Raw genomic sequence first — 27,218 nt, forward strand, 5'->3', positions numbered from 1 at the left:
TATTTTGAGGTGGGGTCAGTGGAAAAGGGAGCGCCCACCAAGAGGTCTGTTGTTCCATCTCCATCCACGTCTGTGCTAATCATGGCGTATCCGAACATGGCCCCTATTTCCATGTCCTTTTCGATGATGGTGTACAAAGGCTTTCCCTCTGTTTTGATGTCAAGAGGGTAGAAGCTGACCTGTAAAGGGTGAGAAGGTTAGGAGAGTGGTAGCGGTAGGTCTGGTGAAATGGGTGTTGATGGTTAATGCGGTGATGGGTATAAATGGGTATAATCCTATTTTTGTTATCATGATCCCATTCGTCATTATTATTGTCCTCATCCTCTTCTTAAGCATTCTCCTTCTCTTTCTTATTATTCTTATTCTAATGCTCCTTCTCCTCTTCCTTCTCATCCATTTTCGGCAGTGATAATGGACGTCCAAGAGACGCCTCAAGAATTCCTATCGGCGCTATTGGCAACACCTAAAAAAGTATAAGAAAAAACAGAAAAAAATGAGTGTTACTCAACGAACAGGCTTCTAAGTGGCTCCCATGCATTATTTGAGTACTGCAAGGTCAATGCTGGATCCCATTCTCTTTATCACATACAACAACGTCTTAGGAATAGGACTAAAATCCACTGTTTCGAAGATTGCTCTCGACGTCCATTTTATAAATCATCCCAAAGGACACTGACCACATCATTCAAAGGTCTGAAAAGTTGCAAATATCCTTTAATTAACCTTGACAGGTGTAAAGCCATGCACTTTGGGTCCAGAAGTAGTAACAACACGTACAACACGCATGAAAAGTCACTGCAGGTCGTACTGGAAGAATCATATCTTGGGGTCACCATCAGCAATGCCTTGAATCGTGCAAAACAATCGAAAATAAACAATTAACCCTGAAGTCTGTGTTCGGGGTCATAGCGAGAAACGTCCGCGAGTAATGTTATCATTATATGAATCGATGGTAAAACCTCACTTGGCATATACAGTGCAGTTTAGGTCCCCCAATCACAGGAATGACATTTAATTACTGAAGATCTCAATGGCGCTCAACTAAATGATACCACTCTAAGGGCTCAGCCGCATGATGAACGAGCGTCTTCGAAAATCGATGTTTATTAGGTGATTTGATTTAGGATTTCAAGTATCTGAAGAATTTCAGTAACGTCGACTGCATCATATTTTCTTAGCTCCGCACCAACACAAGAGCTAGAAATAACGGTTCACTGATTTGCCAGGCGATGTAGCACAGACCTTAGCAGGAGTTTCTTCTCAAACGGAGTATCTGTCAATGGAACACTCTTCCTTCAGACGTAGTATGTTAGTGGGAGACCATCAACTTTTACAAATCGTATCTACCGTTGCTTCGTTGCGTTAAGAGTATCGTACCGAAGTGCTTCCATCTGATCTGCATGCACTGAAGTGACCGTTGAGCAGATTAAGTCGGGCATCTTCTTAATGAGCCAATGAGCTTTCTGATGCCTGGCTTTGCATGACTAGAATTATGGTTCGAAGAAATAATTGTTTTTACAAAGTAATACGCATATTCAAATTAATACAAGTTGGTTACAGTGTAGAATGTCACCAAATTTTCATTGAAAACTAAAGGACTTTACCCGTCTATACCAACGGGGATTGAGACGAATGCTTGGATTAAAAATTAGTGTCACCACTGTTGCCACTCTCTGGTAACATAATGTTAATCTTAAATTTCACTTGGCTCATATTCATCGCATCAGACATTGCTTCATTGGTGTATAACATTGATCACGTTTTGCTTTTTCTTTCTCGAGAAACAATTAAAACTGTTGCTCCATCGCGGCGTTCACATTACATATCAATCAGTCATTCCATAAAGGTATCCGACAACTTCCGAGGTCTCTTCGAGCAGTGATAACCGGGCTTTTTTGTCCTTATTTATTAACGCATTAAGCTACTTCCTTTACTGTAAAAAAAGTTAATGAGCAGGTCCCCTTCCCATCATCAGTACCTCGTGACAAGATCCATCAAGCCACGAGCATAGCAGGTGTCCCCTTGATGGCATCCACTTGGGACTATCTTACTGAAACAACTCGATGAGCGGTCCACTGCTGGGCAGCGTAACACGTGCCCATAGAGGTGAAGTTGGTGTTTGTAGACGATGCAGGTAAAAGGCATCCATTCAGTATTGTGGAATATCGCTAATTTGACACAGCCTTTGTAACGATATCTCATGATTCTGCGTTGGACCAGTCATTAATTCGCCTCAGGTCACCATTTAGTGCCCACGTGTCAGCCATAGAGTAAGACAGGGAGCATGACCCCCCGTTGTACATCATTACGCTACCAAGGTTTGTAAACTTTTCCAAGATATCAATATCCCCGCCACACGGATGGACACTGTTTCGTTTCATCCAGAAAGCCTCCAAACAAATGTATTTTGGTCTTGTCCTTTCTTCATCCCTCCGCTTTGGCAGTGCGTCTCCCCTCACTCTCAGAAATACCCTAAATACCCTAATCTTCCCCTATCCCTTTCCCAGTACCTATTCCTCTTTCCTTTCCCCATCAAACCTTCTTCCTCAATTTCCCTCGTCTTTCCTCCACTCCGACTCCCTCACTACCCCTTCCCACTTCTCGATCCCTTATTTTATTTCCTTCCCATGTTGCCATTACTATCAATACTCACCTTTCCTGTATAAATGTCAAACTTAGGGGAGGAGGCGGCCAGCGTAACGCCACCCTGACTCCCACTGAACTTGCCCACGGCGATCGCCCACGCTTCGTTGGCATCACTCAAGGTCTTGGTCATTTGCAGTGTGGATACGGAAAGCCCACCTTTATAGCCCACCGGTTGGTTATAGAAGAGGCCTGTGCAGGGATGGAAGGAAGTAGTTGATAGGAAATCAGATTGCAAGATTTGGATAGAAGAAAAGTCAGGTAATGGGGAAAACATTGACAATTCGTTACTAGATACACAAAAAAAATGAGAAAGTAATTTGGTGAGAAAAAAAGCAAATGTAAAAATATACTGAGAAATTAGCCACACACACACACACACACACACATATATATATATATATATATATATATATATATATATATATATATATATATATATATATATATATATATATATATATATATATATATATATATATATATATATATATATATATATATATATATATATATATATATATATATATATATATATATATATATATATATATATATATATATATATATATATATATATATATATATATATATATATATATATATATATATATATATATATATATATATATATATATATATATATGCAGTTAGTAAGTTCAGAAGAGCAGTCAGCGTGAAAATATCGATAGAAGAAAGGAAGAGAGGCAACTGCCTTACCGTTTCCTTGTAAGGCGTTTGGGCCTCCTAAGACGAGGACGGTCCCCTCGTTGCCCTGAAAATAGAGAACATGAGAAAGAGAGAACGGACAGCAGAGGAAAATGAAGGGAATAATGAAAGCAAAGAAAATAAAAAAGTATATGAACAGAAAGAAATAGAGGCAAAGAAAGGAAAATGGAATACAAAATATGCTCACATGAAATATATAAATACATATGTGAAATTATATTATAATGAAATATTTTTACCAGGAAATGTACATTGAGAAAAGAGAATTGGAAGATAGGTTTTGGAAGGGCGCAGGAAAAGAGAGGGATGGGAGAGGAAAAGATCGATATAAGAGAGGATGTAATGGAGGGACAAAGGAAGGCGTTGAGGGAGGTGGAGGGACGGGAAGAGCCACCGACTAACCTGGGCAAAGGCAGCGCTGAACCCCATCAGAGAGTTATTAAATGCATGGTCTGAAAAGAAGAGAAATATAATTAAGTAAATGAAGAAAGTCAAGTCACTCAGTCAAAACAAAAAGGAAAAATGTATGAATATACAAAAGGCAAGAAAAATAGCCTAATATGAATAATTTGAAACAACAAAAATTGTACTATGAATAGTTCAAAATATATGAAAGTAATGAAAGTCAAAACCTTGTCCTCCTCCTCCTCCTCCTCCTTCTTTTCCTCCTCCTCCTATAATTTTTTTCTCCTCCCCCTCCCCTACCCCGCCAGCCATACGAGTCCCCTCTTCTTGGAGGTAGCCATGGCCAGGGTGGTGCAGAGGAGATACGAGTTCGTCGAGCCAGGCTCGGGTTTAACCTCCGGTGGGCTCTCAGTGCCTGGAACTTCTCGAAACTCTAGGGGGATCAGCAACTTCCCAATGTATATAAACTCAGATTGAGGGTGGACATACGTGTGGCTCTCTGAGATGAGGAGGCCTGGCAATGAAGAGATCAACAGGGGATCATACCTACCACTGGTCAGGGCAGAGAGATGGTGCCCGTCTCAAGGAAGTAGCAATAGCCATTTCTACTCGACTGCAGTCCTCTGTTGTTGGTGTTACTCCAGTTGATATGCGTGTGATGCTAGGGAGGTTGAAGCACACCCGGGGCTTTTTATCTCTTATAGCAGTGTACGCCTCTACCTAGATATGTGAACTTGAGAAGAGAGGTTCTACGCCTAGCTCGACTTTATAGTTGACCAGTGCCCCCTTCCTGACACACTCATCGTCTAAGGTGCTTCAGTATATCTATTGCCACAGAGGCAGCTTGTTGCTAGTTATGTGTTGGTCCCTACGGCTCTGGCACCAGAAACGTAAACAGTTCACTCCCTCTGAACAATGTTAAATCCAGAAGGCTGAGGATTGCTGGTTCGTGTGTTCAGAGACGAAAGCCTCGCCGCTTGACTCGGTTCGCAATGCTGGCGGTGTGGTTAAGGAGATCAATCGCATCCTAGTTAGTACTTGTTGGAGGATCCTCCAGAACTGTAGAGTTTTCTGGAGTGCTGAGTTCAGACGCAGACTTATTGCCAACCTGAGTGTACGCAACAGGCTTGTTACTAGCTTAGTCCGTTAACGCAAATTCTGGCGATATGGGCACGTGGGAAGAAAAGTAAAGAGAAAAGTAAAAAAAGTAGAAAAGTAGAAAAAGTAGGAAAAATATGTATAAAAAAAGAAAAGTAAAGAGAAGTAGAAAAAGAAAAGTAGAAGTAGAAAGAGTTGAAAGAGTAGAAAGTAAAGAAAGTAGAACCAAGTAGAAAAAGTAGAAAAGTAGAAAAAAGTTATGAAAATATGTATAAAAATGGAGGAAACTAAGGGGCAGGCCGCGTAACGTAAGGCTGGGGCAAGTCGGTCGTTCCTGCCAGGATGGACTTGGGATGGATAGGGCAGCTGTGTGGGAGCCTCCTCGTGGGGACCGTCGGGAGAGGGGGCAGGGAGAGAGTGAAGCAACGCTCCCCCAGACGTATGCTCCCCGTTAGTTAGTTAGTCCTTCTCCATTCCGGTAGCCGTATGGAAAAAAAAATATTCGAGCATCATCGAGTGGTGGAAGTTGCCCACGTACTGTCCAGATCTTCTATCAACTCTAACTTCAGCGATTTTATGAAGAAGAGGACCGAGGGGCAGGATGGGTCAAGCATGGGTCACGTTCCACGGCAGCCACTTAAATAAAAGTCGCCTGCTCCACCAACGGATTGGAGTCATCCACTAGGCCTCACAAGAGAGCCTATCGGCGCTTTAAGCAACACACACAAACACACACACACAAAAAAAATAAAAAAGAGAAAAGAAAAAGAAATGCCTCCATGTAGGTAAGTGAGGCGTGACCTTTTTAAGAAATCAATTCGTAAGTTTCTCTTAAATCCTATTTTTAACATTATTAGGACCTCTTCTCGATCATACATCCCATGCATTTCTGGCCTTTTTTTATTCAGATGGACATTAACATATTAGAAAATGTGCTTAAGAGGATAACAAAAGTTGTTTCTGATTCATGAATTTTCACTTCAAGGGAAACTAAAAAATTTATAATCATACCTTCCCTGAGAGGGCCAAGGCTGCGGAAAGAGTTGGCTCAAGCTTATTCGGGGATGAAATACTCTCAGGAGTGCGATATCAGCGAGGTGCCAGTGGTAAAAGAGCAGGGTAGAGCTGGTAGTAATGAGTAGGTTATATAAATTTAGCTTTAATAAAGAGATGATATACAAAGAGAATGGCGGAGTTATTGAACAGACTGGGCTGTCATGTGGTGTGCCAATGCGAAACTATTGGATAAAAACTCCCGACAGAGAGGATAGGTGGTGTAAGTTTATGTGATAGTATATCGGCGAACTTTAATAAGCTGACGACATTGAAGCAGAGGAGTTGATCAGATTACGTTTTAGCTTTAATTAATAGAGCTGAATTATGTAGGCTGACTTGACTCTTGCATACTCCTTATGTTCTTAATTTACAGCCACTCCCTCCATTTTCACTGGTGCCAATACTACTACTGCTGATATTCCAACTCCCACTTCTAGCATAACCGCCACCTTCCCTATTGCCATCTTCACCGCCGGCACTACTCACGGTTAGGGAAGCCCATAGCCTCGGAATCAGCCGTCATGTTTGTCAGGAGGAAGCAGAGGCCATCATTTTTCGCAATTCTGTGGGAGTTGGAGTAGGGGTAGAGGGGGGCACACACCTGTGGGAAGAAGGTGAGCTGATTAAAGTATTTCTTGTTAAGGAATTGCCGAAGGTAATGAACATTAGATTGAAAAACGCTGATGCATGTGAATACGTAGAGGTTATATAAGTGGATAGTAAAATTGTGTTTTGCAAAAGTCCCCTTACTTCATGACCGGTTGGGGCTGCACTAACGTTGTTCATGACCACGCTAGGATGCGGAGAACACACACACACACACACACACACACACACACACACACACACACACACACACACACACACACACACACACACACACACACACACACACACACACACACACACACACACACACACACACACACACACACACAACAACCGGCCTCTTGCAGACTCCTTACGTTCTTATGGTCTTATGTTCTTACACACGCACAAACAAACGAATAACAAGCATTCACATACACGGATATTATTCTTATTATATAGAGACTACTACAGTCCGACACAAATATGAAGGCAGTTTGCATGGGGCCCGAACCTCTTCACAGCGCTGCCGCATCACCCCCAAAATATCACTCTCTCCCTCATATGTCATCTAGGTAATATTTTTTTTTTTTTACAACAAAGGAGACAGCTCACGGGCACAAAAAAAGGAAACAATAATAAAAAAGCCCGCTATTTGCTGCTCCTAAAGAGAATCCAAAGAGGTGGCCGAAAGAGAGGTCAATTTCGGAAGGAGAGGTGTCCAGAAGTTGTACATCAAATATTCCGTGTTCATTAAATTAGGTTTGGCAGCGCTATGGCCAGGGAACTCCCCGAACGGGCCCTGTCCAAAACTGACTTCATAGCTGCGTCGGACTTTCACAAATGTCACAAAACAACAAGAAAGTCAAGAACAACAAATGAATGAAAGGTTACTCACAACAGCCCTGTTTCCTCCTCTCTCCGCCATCACCGTCTGCCCCATGCCCACTCCCTGGCTCCGCAAGATGTGATCGTATATCTCTTTGACATCCTGGTTAGCTGTTAGGAAGGGGAGGGAGTAGTCGAGGTGGTGGTGGTGTGCTGGTGTGTAAGGTGGTTTAGCAGGCTTGTAAATGAGGTTCAGTTTAAGGAGCCTGTTGTAGTAATTGTAGTTGAAGTTGTATATTATTATTTGTGGTAGTGGTAATTCTTATAGGTTGTTAGTAATGGTTGTTTTCGAGGTAAACATAGATATTTAGTAATAATTTTAAAAGGAGTTGTATTATTATGAACATTAGTAGAAATATTGATGGTTTTAATTGTACTGTAGTGGTAGGACTCTTATCAGCTATGTGAAGTGATAGCAGTGGTGGTTGTGTTAACAGAACTTTTGTTATTAAATAATAATAATAATTATTATTAAAAGTAACTTGCATCGTAGCAATAACAACATAATAAACTGACTCACCCTCTGGTAGAGGCAGGCCGCGGTGGGAGAGGCACCTTCCATCAGCACCGCCGCCACCGCCGTAGTTTGGCTCACAGTAGTGGACGTTCCCCAGTGGCAAATTCTCTCCCCACCACGTCGTCTGGTTTTCCTGCGGGGCCCCAACCGCCACTCTGAAGGGGGGAGAGAGAGAGAGAGAGAGAGAGAGAGAGAGAGAGAGAGAGAGAGAGAGAGAGAGAGAGAGAGAGAGAGAGAGAGAGAGAGAGAAGAGGTTCAGAGACAAATAGAATGACAGACGTTGAGACAGATAGATGTAGAGAGATTGAGAAAAAAATAAACGAAGATTGAGACAGATAGATAGACAGATAGAGAGGAGTAAAGGAATTAATTAGAGGAACAAATATGACCTTTAGATCTGTCAACAAAGCTAAGATTACATTATTCACGCCTTCCAGCCCGCCAGCACACCTTCTCATCTCACTCGTATCACACCTTTAACTATCGCCTGTCCCCTGTTCAGTAGCTCTCAGCCTAATCATGTCATCTATAATTTCGTCCACTTAATCACATGTAACCTCATCTCCGTCTCAGGCTTTCATTCCATCATTATTTGGTTTGTTTTCGTATATCTTCAAAATTTCTCTGGTGATCTCCGTTCTCGAATCTCACCTGCAGTAATATCATTCTTTCACCTGGTATTGGACTTCACCTGAACTCGCCACGTTTCGATTAAAACCTTATTTGTGTTCACTTCATCTTAATTAGGACATAAAAATACCATGACACTGATATGCATTTTACCGTGAAGTTATATTAGCCTATGTGACACTTATCTCACCCTTGTTATATTCCTCTCTCACCTTAATTGATACTTTACCTGTTCCCATTCTACCTCGATAATCAACGCCTCACCTGTGACTGTTTGATGTAGTCTTCTTATAGCACCATGATTTTTTTTTTTTTAATAAACAATACCCAAATTAATAACGCTGCATATACTTTTGATTAGCACCTGTTGGCATGTTACGTTTTAACTTCAATGTCATGTTATCATCTACTTTTGCTGTCACTCTAAATGGTAATCAAATCGTATGTTTTTCTCCCATAACCTGTAATCATGTCCTATTTTGTCTCGAACTATTATCAGTAATATTTTGCGTACACTAAACAGTTATTATGCTGCAGTTTCTCTCCTATAATAGCTGCCATTCTATATGTTCAGTGATGTCACCATAATTACTACTTCATATATGGTTCACCTTTAACCTCACATACTCCTAAATATGAACTTCACCTGTGCTCTTCTAATAATAAATATAACTTCACCTCTACGTCTCTTCTCAGTCAGAACTCTATTTGTAATGTGTCTTTAATTAAAGCATATCATGTCATTTTTATAACCTTACCTCATATTTTATAACAACGCCTGAACTCATCACACCTCATGTCACCCTAATTAGCACGTCTTCTGTATTCATCCTACCCCTTTGTCTCTATTAATTTCACTGTTTACGTTAATCAACTGTTGTTATGTCAGGATTTTTTTCCGATAACCTTCTATCACGTCGACTTTTCTCCTGTAAGCTCTTGTCACATCGCCTCTTCTCTCTGATGACCTTGTCTCATTATTAATTAGCATGTCGCTCGTAAACGTGTCTCCTTAACCCCGTAGCAGCGACGGGCCAAATTTGTGGCTTTACCGTGTAGCAGCGACGGGCCAGACTTGTGCCATGATTTTAACCCCCCAAAATAGATGATATATATACATAAACTGATCACAAATGCTTTGATATATATTATGAAATGGTTTGTGTGAGGGGTGATTTTTTTCTCATTTTTCTCGCTTGGAGGGACCGTTAAGAATCATGATCCCCGCTGCTACTGGGTTAATTTAAGTATCACTTCTCATTTTAATTTGCAGGCCTGAGCTTACCTCTCTTCATATCCCCTTAGTAATCACAATAATGTATTTATGTATTAATCCGAAACACATAAAGTCCCTGATGCCACCTTCCTTTTGATATTAACATATAGTCAAATCTTTTCACTCCAAGCACCTTTTATCACGTCACTATGGTTAGCACGCCACCTGTTACCAGCTCACCTTTTCATGCCCGTGCTATCATTCCACAAGGCAACGCTGTATCCGAATTTAGAACCAGGTGCGCCGCGGAACACTTCGGGGTGCTCAGGAAGGAAGTTGAACGCTGAGGCTTGCTGTCCCACGACCGTCATCACCACCCACGCCCACACCCGCTGCCTCATGATGCCAGGGGGGTGGGTCCTGACGTGTGCTCTCTGGAAAGGTAGCTGTGGTTGTTACTGCTGAAGTGGTGATAGTAGAAGTTGTAATGGCGGCGATATTTGTTGCACTTGTATATTTATCTCCAGTTTCCTTTCGTGCCGATCTATCTCTGCTGTGGTAGACGGCCGCTGTTCCACCCCTAAGCCTATCAGCGTGGTGTTATGCAGGGCTCTGTTCTGTTTCCCACTCTATTGTTTATTAATTTTCATTCCAAAACAAACTTTTATATCCACTCCTATGCCGATAACTCAACTCTGCATTACTCAACTTCTTTTAACAAAAGACCTTCTCTACAGGAGTTACAGCTTAATCTCTGACCTCGCTATCATTTTTGAATGGGTCAGAAGGAGCTTAGTATCCTTCAGTGCATCACAAATTCAATATCACCAGCTGTCAACTAGACACAGTCTTCCAAACACCTATCCCCTGTTCTTCGACAACACTCAGCTGTCCCTTTCTGCTACACTAAAGATCCTCAGTCTATCCTTAACTAAGAATCTTAACTGGAAACCTCATATCCCATCTCTTGCTAAATCTACTTCCTCGGGGTCAGGCTTTGTTTATCGGCCCCAACATTTTTATTCCTTCCCAGATGGTGTCCATATACAAGGGCCTTATCCGCCGTATAGAGTATGTATGCAATGGGGAAACGGTGTGAGTGGTTAGCATGGGGGCGCTGCATCCAGGAAGATGTGGGTTTGCGTCCCGCCCGCCGCCACAAGCGGGTAGTCGAAACAGCGTCCTTCTGGACGCGGCGCCTGCATTATAGATTTGGGAGCAGACATAAGTAAAGCTACATATTCTTATGATGATATAGAATTATCAGATTAAGAAATGACCTTGGGTAGGTCATTTCATTTGGTAGAATATATGATAGACAGCTGACGAAGCATTGGCAACCCAGTATTCCTAGAAATTATGACAGACCAAGAGCTATGCGGGGAAGTGTAATTACAACCTTTGCCTTACTGGGTATAGGGCAGAAAAAGGAAGTTGTAATCATGTACGTAGTATCTTGAGTACTTTGGGGTTTAAAGAGATCCCCCCTCAATCTCCCTCCCTCCCCCATCTCTCCCGCCTCTCCCCATCTCTCTCTCTATACAATGTCATTATAAATTACGTATTGTGTGCGCCTCGAGAGGGACCGAAATTGTAGGGTGGGGGTAGGTATCTGCCCCATCCTTTTGGCTGTAAATATGTCAATAAGCATTTCAAATCAAATCAAATCCTCCCTCCATCTCTCCCTTCTCCCCTCTCTCCAACCCTTCCTCCGCCCATCCCCAGCAGTATCTCCTCCCCTCCCACGCAAACTCCGTGGATTCTTTTTCTCCCTCCCTCCTCTACAAGTCTCTTTTCCTTTCCTCCCTTTTCTCTATGCCTTCTCTCCCTCCCTTCTCTCTTGTCTCCCTCCTTTACTTCTCCATATGCCTCCTCTCCCTTCCCCCACTGCTTCCCTCCTCCCTCCTCTCTTTAACATCAGACAGAGAAAGACGGAGACCACTGGGAAGGAGATTAATTTGTCCTGCCTCTGAAAACCATGTCTGTTGCTACCGGTGATGGGCGTACAATAACATCGCCAGATAAATCACGTGAAAATTAACCTCTGAAATCTAACTTTTATCATCATACATTTCTGCAATAACATCCTTTGTGCGACAGATTAACCTGTTGTCCAATAGCAAGATCGTAATAACATAACCCTTGCCGTTTGTACCTTTGTCATAATACCTACAAACTAAGCAATGTTATACACGCCTGATCAAAGTGAGCTTCGTGATATTTTTAAAACCTCGCTCGGAACGTCAGAATATGAATCATAGTGTTTTGCACAGTGTATATTTCTCTTTTTTGTGAGAGAGAGAGAGAGAGAGAGAGAGAGAGAGAGAGAGAGAGAGAGAGAGAGAGAGAGAGAGAGAGAGAGAGAGAGAGAGAGAGAGAGAGAGAGAGAGAGAGAGAGAGAGAGACACACACACACACACACACACACACACACACACACACACACACACACACACACACACACACACACACACACACACACACACACACTTACCTCTTATGAACATGTACGAACGGAGATGAAGATTATGGTGGAAGATGAAATGGTGGAAGAGAAAGAGGAGGAGGAAGAGGAGGAGGAAGAGAACGCTATCAAAAAAGCACTTCTCTCTTAACTCTCTTTTCCACACCGTCTTCTCTCTTTCTCTCTCTCTTGACTCTTCACTTTAATGTCAAACAGCAACTTTTCCTCCTGTATCAGTCTTCGTGGAGATGAGTATACTGTAAGCAATCGTTCGTCACCACTGCCACCATCATCACCACAACCACCGCAACCAAGACCAACACTCCTCTCTCTCTCTTCGCTGTATTTTTTTCCGTGTCTTTTTCTTATTTTCTCTTCTCTTCTTTCTCAACAGCGCTGCCACACCACCACCACCGCCACCAACACAGGCAACGCAGCGAATACGGAAAGTTTGTCGGATGTAGGTGATAAGGCCGCTCTCTCTCTCTCTCTCTCTCTCTCTCTCTCTCTCTCTCTCTCTCTCTCTGTCTCTCAGTATCGTGTTTTTCGTTATTTTATGTTCCAAGAGAGAGAGAGAGAGAGAGAGAGAGAGAGAGAGAGAGAGAGAGAGAGAGAGACTTTTCACTACCACAAAAGTTAACTCAATGTGCGTGTGTGTGTGTGTGTGTGTGTGTGTGTGTGTGTGTGTGTGTGTTATGATCAGGCTCAAATGCAGCCACACCTTAACACACACACACACACACACACACACACACACACGAACGCACGCACTAGCAACCAACCTCACGCCTGATGTAAACTAGACTGACGTCCTGTGTGTGTGTGTGTGTGTGTGTGTGTGTGTGTACGTGAGGAAAGATCTGAGCTTGGGGTTAAAACGATATCCTCCCTATCTCTCTCTCTCTCTCTCTCTCTCTCCTCATTGCTTCCATGCCTTCTTTCTCTCCCTTCTTTCTCTCCAAGTCTCTTCTTTTCCTCCCTTCTCTTTATGCCTCTTCTCCTTCCTTTCCTCTCTTCCCTACTCCCTCCCTTCTCTCTCCTCTCCTTTTCTCCTTCCTCCCTTCCCTCCTTCCCATTTCTCCTCCCTCACTTCTCTCTCCCTTTTTTTCTCCTCCCTCCCTTCTCTCTACTCTCCTTTTCTCCTTCCCATTTCTCCTTCCTCCCTTCTCTCTCCCTCTTTTTCTCCTCCCTCCCTTCTCTCTCCCTTCTTTTCTCCTCCCTCCCTCCTTTCATTATCCACATACCGCCTCTCCCTTCCCCCATAGCTTCCCTCCTTCTCCTCTCCCCCCTTCTCTCCCTACTCTACCTCTTTTCCTCTCCCTCTTTTCACTCCTGCCCTTCTCTCCCTCCCCTTCCTCTCCTCATCCTTTCTTCACTCCTTTTCTTTATCTCTCTCTTATTTCCGGTGACTCCTCCTCCTCCTCCTCCCTTTCCATCTCAATCTTCTTATTCTGATCCTTCTCTCTCTCTCTCTCTCTCTCTCTCTCTCTCTCTCTCTCTCTCTCTCTCTCTCTCTCTCTCTCTCTCTCTCTCTCTCTCTCTCTCTCTCTTCCTCTTTTTTCCTGCTTCCACGCATGAATTATTGTGTGTGTGTGTGTGTGTGTGTGTGTGTGTGTGTGTGTGTGTGTGTGTGTGTAGGTTTTGTAATATTTAACGTTTTCATGTAATCCGATTATCAGATGTACACACACACACACACACACACACACACACACACACACACACACACACACACGCACACTTGTTAATGTCATGCACTCAGAAGTTACTATTGCTTTCTCCTCCTCCTCCTCCTCCTTCTCCTCCTCCTCCTCCTTCTCCTCCTCCTTCACCCCCCTCAATAATTTTCCTTCATATTCACCTTCCTCATCCTTCTTTTCCCTCTAGTTTACATTTCGTATATTTTCATTTATTACGTTAAGGTGAGACATACACTGTAGCTCCGCATTGCCTCTGTGTTCATCTCCGTTGCATTGGTCTTGAGGATTGTGGTGGGAGGGAACCCATCACCACGGGACACAGGGCCAATTTGACATCCGGGTTACTACAGTTTACCCTCCCCAGGCTTCCCCAGGTACACATTTATCCATCAGCCCAAAATGGAGAATAAACAGCTGGATGGCCTGCACGCTGACTGCCGGGCCGGGATTCGAACCAAAGCCCACCGATTCGTTGATATGCATGCTTATCACTCCACCATTTTTTTTTAGTTCTCTTCTTAGTTTTCTTTTCTTCATCTTCTTCCTCCTCCTCCTCCTCCTCCTCCTCTTTGGGCTCCTCCTGATATAACCACACCCTGTATTTTATTTAATTCTCTTTCTCTTTCTATTTTTTCTCCTCCTCCTCCACCTCCTCCTCCTCCTCCTCCCCCTCCTCCTCATTTTTCTTCTTCTTTTCTTCTTCTTCTTCTTCTTCCTCTTCTTCTTCGTATTATTATTATTATTATTATTATTATTATTATTATTATTATTATTATTATTATTATTATTATTATTATTGTTATTGTTATTGTTATTCTTGTTCTTATTTTTATTATTATTCCTCTCACTCCTCCTCCTCCTCCTCCTCCTCCTCCTCCTCTTCCTCCTCCTCCTCCTATTCCTCCTCCTCCTCCTCCGTCTCAAGACAAAAATGCAATAATGGCTGGAGGCTTCAAATGCCCTAACGGTGATGGGGATTGATGACCGGGGACCAAGAGGGCAGCAACAGGCTCATCGAAATAGTGGAGGATCTATTCTTCCTTATATATTACTCAACCAGCGCGAGAAAATAATATATCGGATTCAGTACTAGTAACCGATTCTGAACTCGTATCGACTGAAAGGGAGACGAAAAATGTTGCCTGTGCCCAGAACCTAGAAACCAAATTGTCGAGTCCGTTTTGGCGTTGGCTTGGTTTTGGCGTTTTAGAGGAGAACAATTATATATCAGTGAAATTAAATCTAACTTGAACAGCAAAGAAGTCAAAAGTGCAGTGTTTTTAGAGAAGAACAATTATATATCAATGAAAGGAAATCTAACTTGAACAGCAAAGAAGTCAAAAGTGCAGTGTTTTTAGAGGAGAACAATTATATATCAGTGAAAGGAAATCAAACTTGAACACCAAAGAAGTCAAAAGTGCAGTGTTTTTAGAGAAGAACAATTATATATCAATGAAAGAAAATGACACGGCCGAAGCTCATGAACGGCACCAGAACAGCCTTAGAGCTTGGTAAACCTACGAGCCGATAAAAACGTAAACACGGATGACGCGCAAACTCGAGACCAACCCCAAACATTTTTTTTGTTGCTACATCTAAACAAAATAATAATAATAATAAAAATAATAATAATAATAATGATAATAATAATAATAATAATAATAATAATAATAATAATAATAATAATAATAATAATAATAATAATAATAATAATAATAATAATAATAATAGTAACAATAATAATAATAATAATAATAATAATAATAATAATAATAATAATAATAATAATAATAATAATATAATTCTTTGTTCGTACTAGGTAGTTTTTTTTGTGACAGACTATAAAGCAAAAATTAAAACACTAAAAAATATAAAAAATAATAGCTTAATAAAAACAAAAGTAAACGTAAAAAAGAGAAAGTAAAATTGCAATATTGGTCCCCTTACGAGATCGGCCTTCTAATCCAGAACAGGAAACACATGGCCAGAATCCTAAACAGTAGCCGTGTCTGTTGAGGGTCGAGAACATAGATTCCGTCCGCGAAGGCTGAGGCGGCTCACACCCTCAGGAACTTGCACAGTGTACGCGAACATCTGATACATAACCTGGACAAACTTGACAAACTTGGGTAGGGGGTGGCTGAGTGGTTAGCGTGCTGGGCTCACATTCACCACGCCATGGACAACGTCGGTTCGAATCCCCACGCTACAACCTGGGATTTTTCAGTCACCGCCGAGTGGCCTAAGACTACCCACATGCTGTCCAGAAGACCACCCATCAACCCGGACTCTAGAAGAAACCGTCCTGTGAATCAAGAATGAGTTCCGGGGGGCAGCATGAGCCAAGCATAACTGGCGCCACTATTGAAATTGCCTGCGCCACGACGGTCTTGGGGCGACCATCGGGCCCCTGAAGATAGCCTACGGGCGGGGATGTAAAAAAAAAGAAGTCAACAGAACCTTTCTCCATGGTTATTTTATGAACTCATGTAGCAAATACGTCAGCGACTAAGCAACGTATTGAACTGATCATTACAAATAAACATGTCCTTTGAAGATTGGAAACTAGCGAACTTTAAAACATCTCATTGACTGTTTCTTTGTTCCGTCAGGGGTGAGGAGAACGTTTGCGTGCGTGCGTAGTGCAAATGCTTTGAACTGTTCCGCAGGTCACTGACGCGCCGGACGAACGGATTAGCTCATCAAACCAGGCTGCTAAGTGGGATTTTGTTGCCTGTTGTTCCATGCTTCCGTGCTTCCTCCTGCGTGCGGTTTTAAAGAGAGTTGGTATTAAGGCTTCAAAACTGAGCTAACCCACTACTCCCCCCCCTCAATCTCTCTCTCTTTCTCTCTCTCTCACACACACACACACACACACGGCCGGGGGGAGGTGAGCGTAACAGGTGTATTCAGATCGTCCAAGTCTTCCTATCTTGCTGTTTTTTTCTCCTTTGTTTCCCTTTCATTTAGTTTTGCTTTCTTCTTATTCCATTAATTTGTTTTTGTTTTTCCTTTCTTTTGTCTTCTGATTTTATAATTGTTATTCTCTGTATTGTTTCCATGTTATTATTCGCTTTTTTACGTTGTGGTTGATGTACAGGAAAGAAAAGAAAGGGAAGATAAGGAATGAAGTGAAATATATATATGGAAATTAAAATAAGAAAACAAGAAAATGAAAAAAAATAGAAGGAAATGTAAGTCGAAAAAATTGGATAAGTAGGAGAGAGAGAGAGAGAGAGAGAGAGAGAGAGAGAGAGAGAGAGAGAGAGAGAGAGAGAGAGAGAGAGAGAGAGAGAGAGAGAGAGAGAGAGAGAGAGAGATTAAAAAAAAACCTTAAAACATAGAATTAAAACCAACGTGATGAATATAAAAGTAAATCTAAGAAAACAATAACACAAATCTAAAAACTAAAAGAAAAAAGGAAAAACACAGTAGAATCGGGGGCAATCGAATCGAATCAAATAGTCAACAGTATCAAGTCCCTTATGAAACACACACTTGGTCTGGCGTTTTGTTTTGAATCTCCGAGGCTTTCAAACAAGGAGGAGGAGGAGCTAGAAAAGGAGGGAAGGGAAGCATAGGAAGAGGATGGAAGAGGGTATCAGAGAGGAGGAGAAACTTGGAATTTTGAAAGGGGATGGGAAGGAGGAGGAGGATGAGGAAAAAGTGGGAGGAGGAGGAGGAGGAGGAGGAGGAGGAGGAAGAGGAGGACGAGGAAGAGGAGGGGCCTGAAAGAAGTAGGAAGGAGAATTCATATAAGTTGTATAGCTGCAAAGAGAAAAGTGGAAGGAGGAGGAGGAAGCGGAGGAGAGCAAGGAGAAGAAAAGAGGAGGAAGGGGGAATACATAGGAATACATAGGAAGAACAGACACCAGAAGACCTGTCGGTCTATGGCGAGGGTGTCTGTTTACTACCGCTACTACTAGTGAGCTACGTGTGGTAGGACAGGACAGAAAAAGAGGAAATGGAGGAGGAGGAGAAGGAGGAGATGATGAAGGTGGAGAAAGAAAGAAAGAGGAAAGGGAAGGAGGGAAGGAGGATAACCAAAAGAAGGGATAAAGGAATAAGGAAAGAAGGAAGGAAGAGTAAGCGGTGAAGGAAAGGAAGAAGGAAAGAAGGAAGGAAAAATAAGGGTGAAGGAATGGAAGGGTGGATGGAATAAAAAAAAATTATTGATAGGGGAAGGAAGGAAGGAAGGAAGGAAGGAAGGAGGAAAAGGAAGAGGGAAGAAAGGAGATAAAAAGATGATAAAACAAAGGTAGATGGAATAAAAACAATCTATAAGGGAAACGAAGAAAGGAAGGATGAGGGAAAGAAGGAAGAAAGATGAAAGCAGGAAGGCTGATAAAAGCAAGTAGGAGGGAAAGAAGAAGGAAGAATGGGAGGAGAGGAAAGGAAAGGTAGAATCAGGTGAGTGTGGAAGAGGAAATAGAAGGGAAACTGAATGACGGAAAAAGACGAAGAGGAAGAGAAAATGGAGAATCAGAAGAAATAAAAATAGAGACGGAGTAAGGAAGAGAACGGTGAAGGAATAAGATAAAAAAAAAAAACTGAAAATAAGGAGGAGGAAGCGAGATGAAGATAAAAAGAATAAGAATAAGAAGACGATGGGAAGTAGTAAGAAATGAAAAAGTAGAAGTTAGGTAAAGGGAGATAAGGAGGAAGGGGGTGTTGAGGAAGGAAGGAGAGAAATAGGGAGAGAAGATTGTGGATATTTAGAGGTGGAGGAGAGAGAAGAGGAGGAGGAGGAGGAGCAAGGGGTAAAGGAAGGAGAGATGGGGGAGGAAGGTAGGGACGGTGGAGGGGAGGAGAAGGTGAAGGAAAGAATGGGTAAGTGAGGAAGAGGGGAGGAAGAGGAGGAAGAAGAGGGGAAGGGAAGATTTCGGATGCCAGTTACTGTTTTTGTAGCTTATGATCCTGTAATTAAGTTCCTCCTCCTCCTCCTCCTCCTCCTCTTGCTATTTGTAACAGAAGCTCAATAGTAGTATTAGTAGTTGTAGTTGTAGTTGTAGTAGTAGTAGTAGTAGTAGTAGTAGTAGTAATAGTAATAGTAATAGTAGTAGTAGTAGTAGTAATGACAATAATAATAATAATAATAATAATAATAATAATAATAATAATAATAATAAAATAATAATAATAAGAACAATAGAAGAAAATGAAAGCTTGAAGAGGAAAGGGATACAAAAGGGCATTATATAGATGATGATGATGATGAAGAGGAGGAGGAGGAGGAGGAGGAGGAGGGAAGAGAAATGGAGGTAAAGGCAGATTGAGAGAGAGAGAGAGAGAGAGAGAGAGAGAGAGAGAGAGAGAGAGAGAGAGAGAGAGAGAGAGAGAGAGAGAGAGAGAGAGAGAGAGAGAGAGAGAGAGAGAGAGAGAGAGAGAGAGAGAGAGAGATGTTGAGAAAAGAAACTCGTGATTTGGCTCCAATGTGTGGACTTATCTCTCTCTCTCTCTCTCTCTCTCTCTCTCTCTTCCACTCCATACTTCATCTTCCCTTTCTGTTCCTTCCTCATTCGTGCCTCATACTTTCTCCTCGTTCGTCTCACTTGTATGTATTAAGGCATGTGAATTTTTTTTTTTTTTTACGTCGTTGCCTGTTGCGCCGGTAGGCATCTTCCAGGTGGGGCCTGATGGTCGGCCCAGCCCGTTCTGGCGCAGGCGAGTGTTTATAGTGGCGCCATCTTGCATTGGCTCATGCTGCCCCCCGGAACTCGTTCTTGATTCGCTTGGACGGCTTCCTCTAGAGTCCGGGTTGATGGGTGGTCTTCAGGACAGCATGTGGGTAGTAACTATGTGTTATATAGAGAGTGTAAATATAAGATAGATAGATAGATAGGTAGATAGATAGATTGATAGATAGATAGATAGATAGAGAGAGAGAGAGAGAGAGAGAGAGAGAGAGAGAGAGAGAGAGAGAGAGAGAGAGAGAGAGAGAATGTAGCAAGCGGATGTTAATGTAATATGTATGTATATGTATATATATACAAGTGTATCCAAGGAGTGAAGAATATGAGGAGGAAAAAAAAGAAGGAAAATGATAAGAAGACAAAGAGTAGGAGAATGATAAGAGGAGGAGTGACAGGAAGAGCAGGAGGAGGAGGAGGAGGAGGAGGAGGAGGAGGAGGAGGAGGAGGAGCAGTAATGAAGATAATTAAAAGGCTAATGATTATGACAATACTAATAGGAAAAATAATATTGATGATAATAATAGTAATCATGATTCTACTACTACTACTACTACTACTACTACTACGCTCACAACCAATACCAGCAACGACAACAACAATGACGGGAAGGTTTAAGAGGAAGAGGAGAAAGAGGGAAAATTATATGTAGTGGAAGTTATTGAGGATGAAGAGGAGGAGGAGGAGGAGGATGGAAAATATTAATAATTATGTAGTGACCAAATTATTTTTTATTAGAGAGAGAGAGAGAGAGAGAGAGAGAGAGAGAGAGAGAGAGAGAGAGAGAGACTAACTTTGGCAAGGGAAGAAAGCAATCTCATAAATCCTTCAATTTTGACTTTCTAATGTGCATTTTTATTTTTCTCCTTATTGTTTTCGTTTCCTTCTTCTCCTTACTTTAGTCCATTGTATATTGATGTTGATAAATAAATAAATAGTTGTACAGATAAGGGCGGTATAATTTGGAAACGTACAGATGCTAAGAAGAAAGACAGATAGAGAGACAGAGGCAGACAGGGAGAGGAAGGATCACGTCCGCTCTAGATAGGAACCACACCACTGAAGCATTACATTGAAAACATGCTACGTGTACTGAGGTCTCCTCCTCCTCCCGGCTTTTCCGATACTCTACGCCCCTGTCCACCCAGCAGTGAATGGGTACCAGGTATTAATCGGGGGTTGTGTCCCGTCTCCTGGGATCTGTTCCCTTCTCTTATAATTCCTTCCCCTTCTGTCTTTCTCCGGCATTTGACCACAGATGTTGCGCCGACTAAACGAAACTCCAAAATTTTCTGCCTCCTCCTCCTCCTCCTCCTCCTCCTCCTCCTCCTCCTCCTCCTCCTCCTCCTCCTCCTACTACTACTACTACTACTACTACTACTCCACCTCCTCCTCCTCCACCTCCTCCTACCACTACTTCTGCTACTTTTAATACTACTACTGCTACTACTACCACCACTACCACCAGGGTCATAAAACTACCCTTGGAAATGCCTACAACTCCTACGAAAGCCTTGTCAAATATGTGTTCTTGGGCTGCGATTTGTCTTGTAATGCGACTCCAGAACTCCCTGGCGCCTAACATCCACCCGCGTGCCGCTCAAACCGTTTTTCAGTGCGTCTGTGTAAAAAATTGCTTTAAAGAGCGAGAGTTTGTCACCGTGTTATTTACTCAGCGTATTTACTTTACCTGTGAAATTTATGTTACCTTGGGTCTATTTCCTGCGCATCTGGACTTGGACTATTATTATGATTGATGTTTTTTTTTTTTGGTACATTTATTATTTTTTTTTACTACAAAGGAGACAGCTCAAGGGCACAAAAAAAGGAAACAATAATAAAAAAAAAGCCCGCTACTCGCTGCTCCTATGATCCTATACTTACATTATCGTTGTTGTTATTATTGTTATTATTAGTTTTGGTTTTATTATCAATATTCAACAATTTCCCGAGCGAGTCATTACGTGTTGTGTAATGACCCCGCAGGGAACCTGTTGGCGGGGAATGTGTCTGGGCGGGACTGAAGAGCTACTACTACTACTACTCTACTACTACTACTACAACTACTTTTTTTTTTACAACAAAGGATACAGCTCAAGGGCACAAAAAAAAGGAAACAATAATAAAAAAAAGCCCGCTACTCGCTGCTCCTAAAAAAAAGAATCAAAAGAGGTGGCCGAAAGAGAGGTCAATTTCGGGAGGAGTACTACTACTACTACTACTACTACTACTACTACTACTACTACTATCACTACTACTAGACGACGTGGGGTGGTGGCGGTGAACTGATAGCGGCGGGGGGAGTTCCGATTACTTAACAAGGGTACAGTACTTTTTTTTGTTAGTTTTATGCTACACTTTCGGATGTGGTTCCTGTGACTCAGTTAAAGAATAGGCAACACTGACTGAGTATAACATATGCCATACCGAGAACAGCTGGTTTGAAGTTTACGAGTAGAAGTGTTCTCTCGGTAACTAGCAAGCAGCGACGGGAACGGATTTTAAGATGATAAATAACTCGGTATGAAAAGTTAAATATAGTGCCAGTCGTCGGGGTGAGTTGGGTGTAGCTTTAGACTATAACCTCAAATGGTCATAACTTTCCTCTTGTCTCGCTTACACTTGCACGGGTAAAGTAAGTAAATAGAAACAGATACACACACAAAAAAAGCATAAAGAGAAATAGATTAAGTAGATAGATAAATAGATAAATGGTAAAAGTAAATAGATAACTAGATCAAATAAATAGGTGAATAGATAAAGTAAATAGATGAATAGATAAAGTTAACAGATAAAAAGATAAAGTTAACGAAATATTACTGCAGCCTACCCTGACAATACCGTTTTCCTTCCTTTCTTCGTGTCCTCAACATCGTTTTCTGCAACCACCTCCTTTGACTTTGGGCATTTTCTATTGATCCTTTTCTGCTTCCCTATTTTTCATACTATTTTGTGAGAAGAGGTAGAAACATAAAGAAGGAAAGTGGGAAGAGGAGGAGGAGGAGTAGGAGAGCGGGAGGAAGAGGAAGAGGAGGAGGAGGAGAGCGGAAGGAAGAGGAGGAGAAGCAAGAGAAACGGCTGGGGAAGGATATAAAAAGAAAGAGGTACAGACGCATGAATAATAATGCAAGGAGGATACAGAGCAGGAGAAGAAACGAGGAAGAAGTCGAAAAGAAAGTGGAAAAGGAAAGGAGAGTAAAGAGAAAAAGAAAGAGCCAGCAGATGAAAATTTAAACAGTTTGGAACCGGTCGTGAAGAGAAGAGAGAAGCCATACTTTAACATAGTTTTTGGCACTGCCCCAAAACCGCATAACGCAGGAAGTCATATCCCAAAGAGAGAGAGAGAGAGAGAGAGAGAGAGAGAGAGAGAGAGAAAGGAAATAGTTGAAGAGACCTCTGATGGCAAAAGAATATCGAAAAAGGGAAAGTAGGAAAAGAAAAATGACGGAAAATAGAAAGTCTTTTTAAGAAGAAGAAAGCAAGGAAGGTAGAAAGAAAAGAACATTAAGAAGACGAAATAAGATGGAAAATGACAAAAATTTGACCAACACCTTGCCCCGTCAAGAAAGCCTACTGGCACCATGGGCGGGCCTAAAAAAACTACACACACACACACACATCAATCTATCTATCTATCTATCTGTCCATATTATGCTAAGTACAGGAAGATACCAACGCATCCCCTTTTTTTGCCAAATCGTAGGAAAACCATTTTTAAGGGAAGCTTGCCTAACTTTATTTGAAAGCGAATCGTTAACTCGCAGAAAAGGAGAAAGGGAAAGAAGAGGAAGAAAAGGAGGTGGAGGAGGAGGAGGAGGAGGAAGAGGAGAGAGTAGGGAGAGAGGAAAGGAAGGTGGAAGGTGGAGGAGGCAGAGGAGAAGAGAGGGAAAAGGAAGAAACTTAACTGAAGATTGGTGATATGAGCTTCCTCCTCCTTTTCCTCTTCCTCTTCCTCCTCCTCAACGCTATTGCCATCACTGGTTTTGGTGGTTCTAATGGTCAAGCCGATACTGAGAGGAAAAACGATAGATCAACATGTTCACAATCTATTGTTTTTTGTCACTTAATTTGCCCCTCTGTCAATCTCCTAATTAACTAACTAATTTTTTTATCGTTTTGACACGCTTCACTACGTTAGTAACATCTGATAATTGCATGCCTGTCATTATTTGCCTGGTATTTGCGAAATTTGCTCTTGTATGATCTGGTTCTTTATTAAACATTCAGTTACTTCTGCATGAGCACTAATGTCGACGAGTACCAATTTTCAATCACAAGAACTGAGATTTCTCCTACGGTAACGATATTAACTAGAATATCCTAAATCACTATAACAAGGTCCGGTGTATTGCTTTTTCTCATTGTTCTTTAACCCTTCAAGCATTCTATGTGATTAACGTTCGGTACCAGGGAGTGACGTTCAGCCCATGCGGGGGATCCTAATAGCCTTTAATATTAGTGACTGTTCTGAAGTGTTTGCCCCGAAACAATGCACTTCAGTCTCATCGCCACGCGTTTCTCCCAGATCCAAGTAGGAGACGTTTATGATTTTTTTTTTCAGTATTTAAACGCACACATGTTATGTTCTGCTTTGCTGTCTTGGTGTTCCATCCATTGGCAGTAAAAACCTTAAGCATATAGATCGATTTCTTCAACCTACAAATAATGTGATCATGAAGAGTGAATCCTCCCATGTTCCAACACTAATGCAATATTCGAGGTGTCGATGAATATTTCATTTGTAGTAATAACAAAAAAATGCACCAATGCATCTCATTAATTAAATTTTTTTTAAAGTTCGAACAGTGAAGCGTAGACTTTATTTATAATTTGACTAGTAAGGGGCGGGGGGCCCCGGCCATAGCTGGCCTCGTCAAAGGTGGTGTGACATCCATGTAGGCGGGATGGATGGATGATGGCGTCTCGGGATCATTCTTGTCATTCATCGCTTCGCACTGCTTCATTTCCTGCCTGCCAAACTAGCGTCATTCTCCCAGCGGCAAGACAAAGGTGTGACCTTGAGTACCGTGAAGATACTCGTGAAGTGCAGTCAAGATTCTGATTCCTGGTAACTGGGTGTAACTCATGTCACCAACGGATGTTCGCCCTCAAGGCTCAACCACATTCTGACGAATCTTGTCGCCAACAAACCAGGAAACCTTTTAGTCAGTCATCGTTCAGGTCAGCAAACCCTGTGAAACAAATGACGGGGTAAGTCTAACCTACCTAATTAAAGTGGAGGTGTGCATAGGGGAAGGAAGTGACTCCCTGTGCCTCCAGGTCATCAGTGGTCATCAGTGTGAGGCTGGAGGGTTGGTGTGCTAGCAGAGCCACGAGAGTGAACCAAAGTGCCAATCAAGCACAGCAATTTTCCAACTGTGCTGTCAACTGTTTTTTGTGCAGTTTTTTAGCCATGTGTTTAGTCTGTTCTTTATTCTACATTCTTATTTCAAGATTTTTCAGACACAAAGAATGATAGTAATTTGACATTTTTTTTTTTTACAGCAGATGAAGAAAATAAAAAAAAAATGAATCAATGTAAAAAAAAAAAAATCAAAGCTCCTCTGAAAAGAGAAGAGTGGAGAGAAAGATAGGTCAATTTCGGGAGGAGAAGGTGTGGAGTCGTCCTCTTCTGAAGAAATTAGAGTTCAAGTCGTAGGCAGGAGGAGGAGTGGAGGTGAACAAGAGTATGACTCATTGGAACAAGTAAAAGCAAAGTTATACGACCTGCTGATATAAGACAGGTAAGATCTGAGGGGTATAGGGTGAGGAGGGGGAACGCGTTGAACTCACATATTAAAAAACCTAAGTATAAGAGAACACGTTAACACATTTATAAAAACCTTTCATAGTCCTGTCAGGTATTTTCAGACAAGTTTTAACAAGGCTTTCATTAGTTTTTTTTGTATTTTTGACCTGGTTTGACCTTCTCCTTACCTGAGTGACCCTCTAATAAATACCACCTATTAGATCACCACATCTTTTGTCCTTACTGAATATGACCTTTGACGTGTAGAGAAGGTGAATACTGGAGGGCAAGCGTCTGAGAACTACTACCAATTAACCTGAAAATAAACTCAAAGAAGAGTGTTAAAGTGGCCAGGTAAATGATTGATCAGATGCTGAGTGCCTACGTTTCAGTAATGCAGTTATTTCAAAAGTGTTATAGTCCTTAATAATACAATCTTGATAATACAGAGTTGCTAAAGCTGATGTAGTGTGATCAAAATTAAATGATCTGGTTTATTTATTTTTTTGTTTAGGGGAAGTATTACGAGCGTCGAATGGCTGAGAATGAAAAGGAAAAAAGAGAGAGAGAGAGAGAGAGAGAGAGAGAGAGAGAGAGAGAGAGAGAGAGAGAGAGAGAGAGAGAGAGAGAGAGAGAGAGAGAGAGAGAGAGAGAGAGAGAGAGAGAGAATGTCGGGTTGACGAATTTCTTTGTACTCTCCGAGATGCTATTTTAGGTCTGAACGAAGCCACTTCAGGCCAGCAATTATAAGAGTGATGGCCAAGAATCTACAATGACCGCTATAATTTAGATACGGTGTCTGTGTGAAAGTGAATAGTGGACGATAGTAAGATAGTGGCTGGGAATCAGTCAATCAATGGGGCAATACGTCGGGGGGCGCGTCGCCTTGCTCACCCTACGACGCCAAGTCTGGGGTTCCCTCCGGGCAAGTCTCCATCAGCGTTGCCAAATTGTCGTACTATGAAGATTGGATTTATCATTTTTATGCTCCAAGACGGTCGTAACCACACAAACAACGATAGAAAATTAGAGTTAGTGTTAGTTAGCGTTAAAACTGTTACTCATTGATGTTGGTTTGTTCTTTTGCTATAGTTATCGGTCAGAGACTAAGGGTTGTATTGCAAGACATTTCATCGTCCAAGAACACCTATTTGACAAGGCTTTCGTGGGAGTTGTGGGCATTTCTAGGAGTAGTTTTATGACCCTGGTGGTAGTGTGACCCTTCTTCTGTACCATGAACCTGAAGAAACACTCATTAGAACCCGACTGACCCCTTCTTCTGTACCATGAACCTGAAGAAACACTCATTAGAACCCGACTGACCCCTTCTTCTGTACCATGAACCTGAAGAAACACTCATTAGAACCCGAATGACCCCTTCTTCTGTACCATGAACCTGAAGAAACACTCATTAGAACCCGACTGACCCCTTCTTCTGTACCATGAACCTGAAGAAACACTCATTAGAACCCGACTGACCCCTTCTTCTGTACCATGAACCTGAAGAAACACTCATTAGAACCCGACTGACCCCCTCTTTGACCTTTAGAATTAGCTGATATGAGAACCGAAAGTGTCTTGTAAGACCAACCTAAGAAAACTCAATGCGATGATTACGATAACTAGGCAACACTGGTCTCCATGCGGCCCCCTTTTCATCCTAAGATACCTCCTGGCAGGATCTATCGACTTGCTCAAGACACGAACTCTGTGGGCGTCCCCTTGGCCTCCTTCAATCAAAATTATATCTTATTGAAACAACCCGATGAGCGTTTTCGTCCTGAGTACTTTCTGGCAGGATCTATCGACTTGCTCAATACACGAACTCTGTGGGCGTCCCCTTGG

At 42.0% G+C, this 27,218-nt stretch overlaps 1 protein-coding gene across 3 annotated transcripts in view; it reads right to left on the reverse strand.

Annotated features, from left to right (window-relative positions):
* LOC126985831 (integrin alpha-IIb-like) overlaps positions 1-13,098 on the reverse strand; it is a 43,075-nt gene extending 29,977 nt beyond the window's left edge. The window contains exons 1-10 of one of the 3 annotated variants that reach the window (XM_050841267.1): positions 13,017-13,037; positions 12,265-12,491; positions 10,011-10,204; positions 7,928-8,079; positions 7,418-7,518; positions 6,418-6,532; positions 3,775-3,824; positions 3,364-3,418; positions 2,654-2,835; positions 1-179 (exon numbers count right to left, since the gene is read on the reverse strand). The exon at positions 1-179 is cut by the window's left edge and continues 46 nt beyond it. In XM_050841267.1, the coding sequence (XP_050697224.1) occupies positions 1-179; positions 2,654-2,835; positions 3,364-3,418; positions 3,775-3,824; positions 6,418-6,532; positions 7,418-7,518; positions 7,928-8,079; positions 10,011-10,171 (995 nt within the window). In that variant the 5' untranslated portion in view covers positions 10,172-10,204; positions 12,265-12,491; positions 13,017-13,037. Of the gene's footprint in view, positions 180-2,653; positions 2,836-3,363; positions 3,419-3,774; positions 3,825-6,417; positions 6,533-7,417; positions 7,519-7,927; positions 8,080-10,010; positions 10,205-12,264; positions 12,492-13,005 lie in introns of all 3 variants that reach the window. The other 2 variants (XM_050841266.1, XM_050841268.1) reach the window with 2 other exon arrangements.
* Positions 13,099-27,218: the final 14,120 nt, after the last annotated feature.

This window comes from Eriocheir sinensis, chromosome 60, assembly GCF_024679095.1.
Source record: "Eriocheir sinensis breed Jianghai 21 chromosome 60, ASM2467909v1, whole genome shotgun sequence".
Classification (NCBI taxonomy): domain Eukaryota; kingdom Metazoa; phylum Arthropoda; class Malacostraca; order Decapoda; family Varunidae; genus Eriocheir; species Eriocheir sinensis.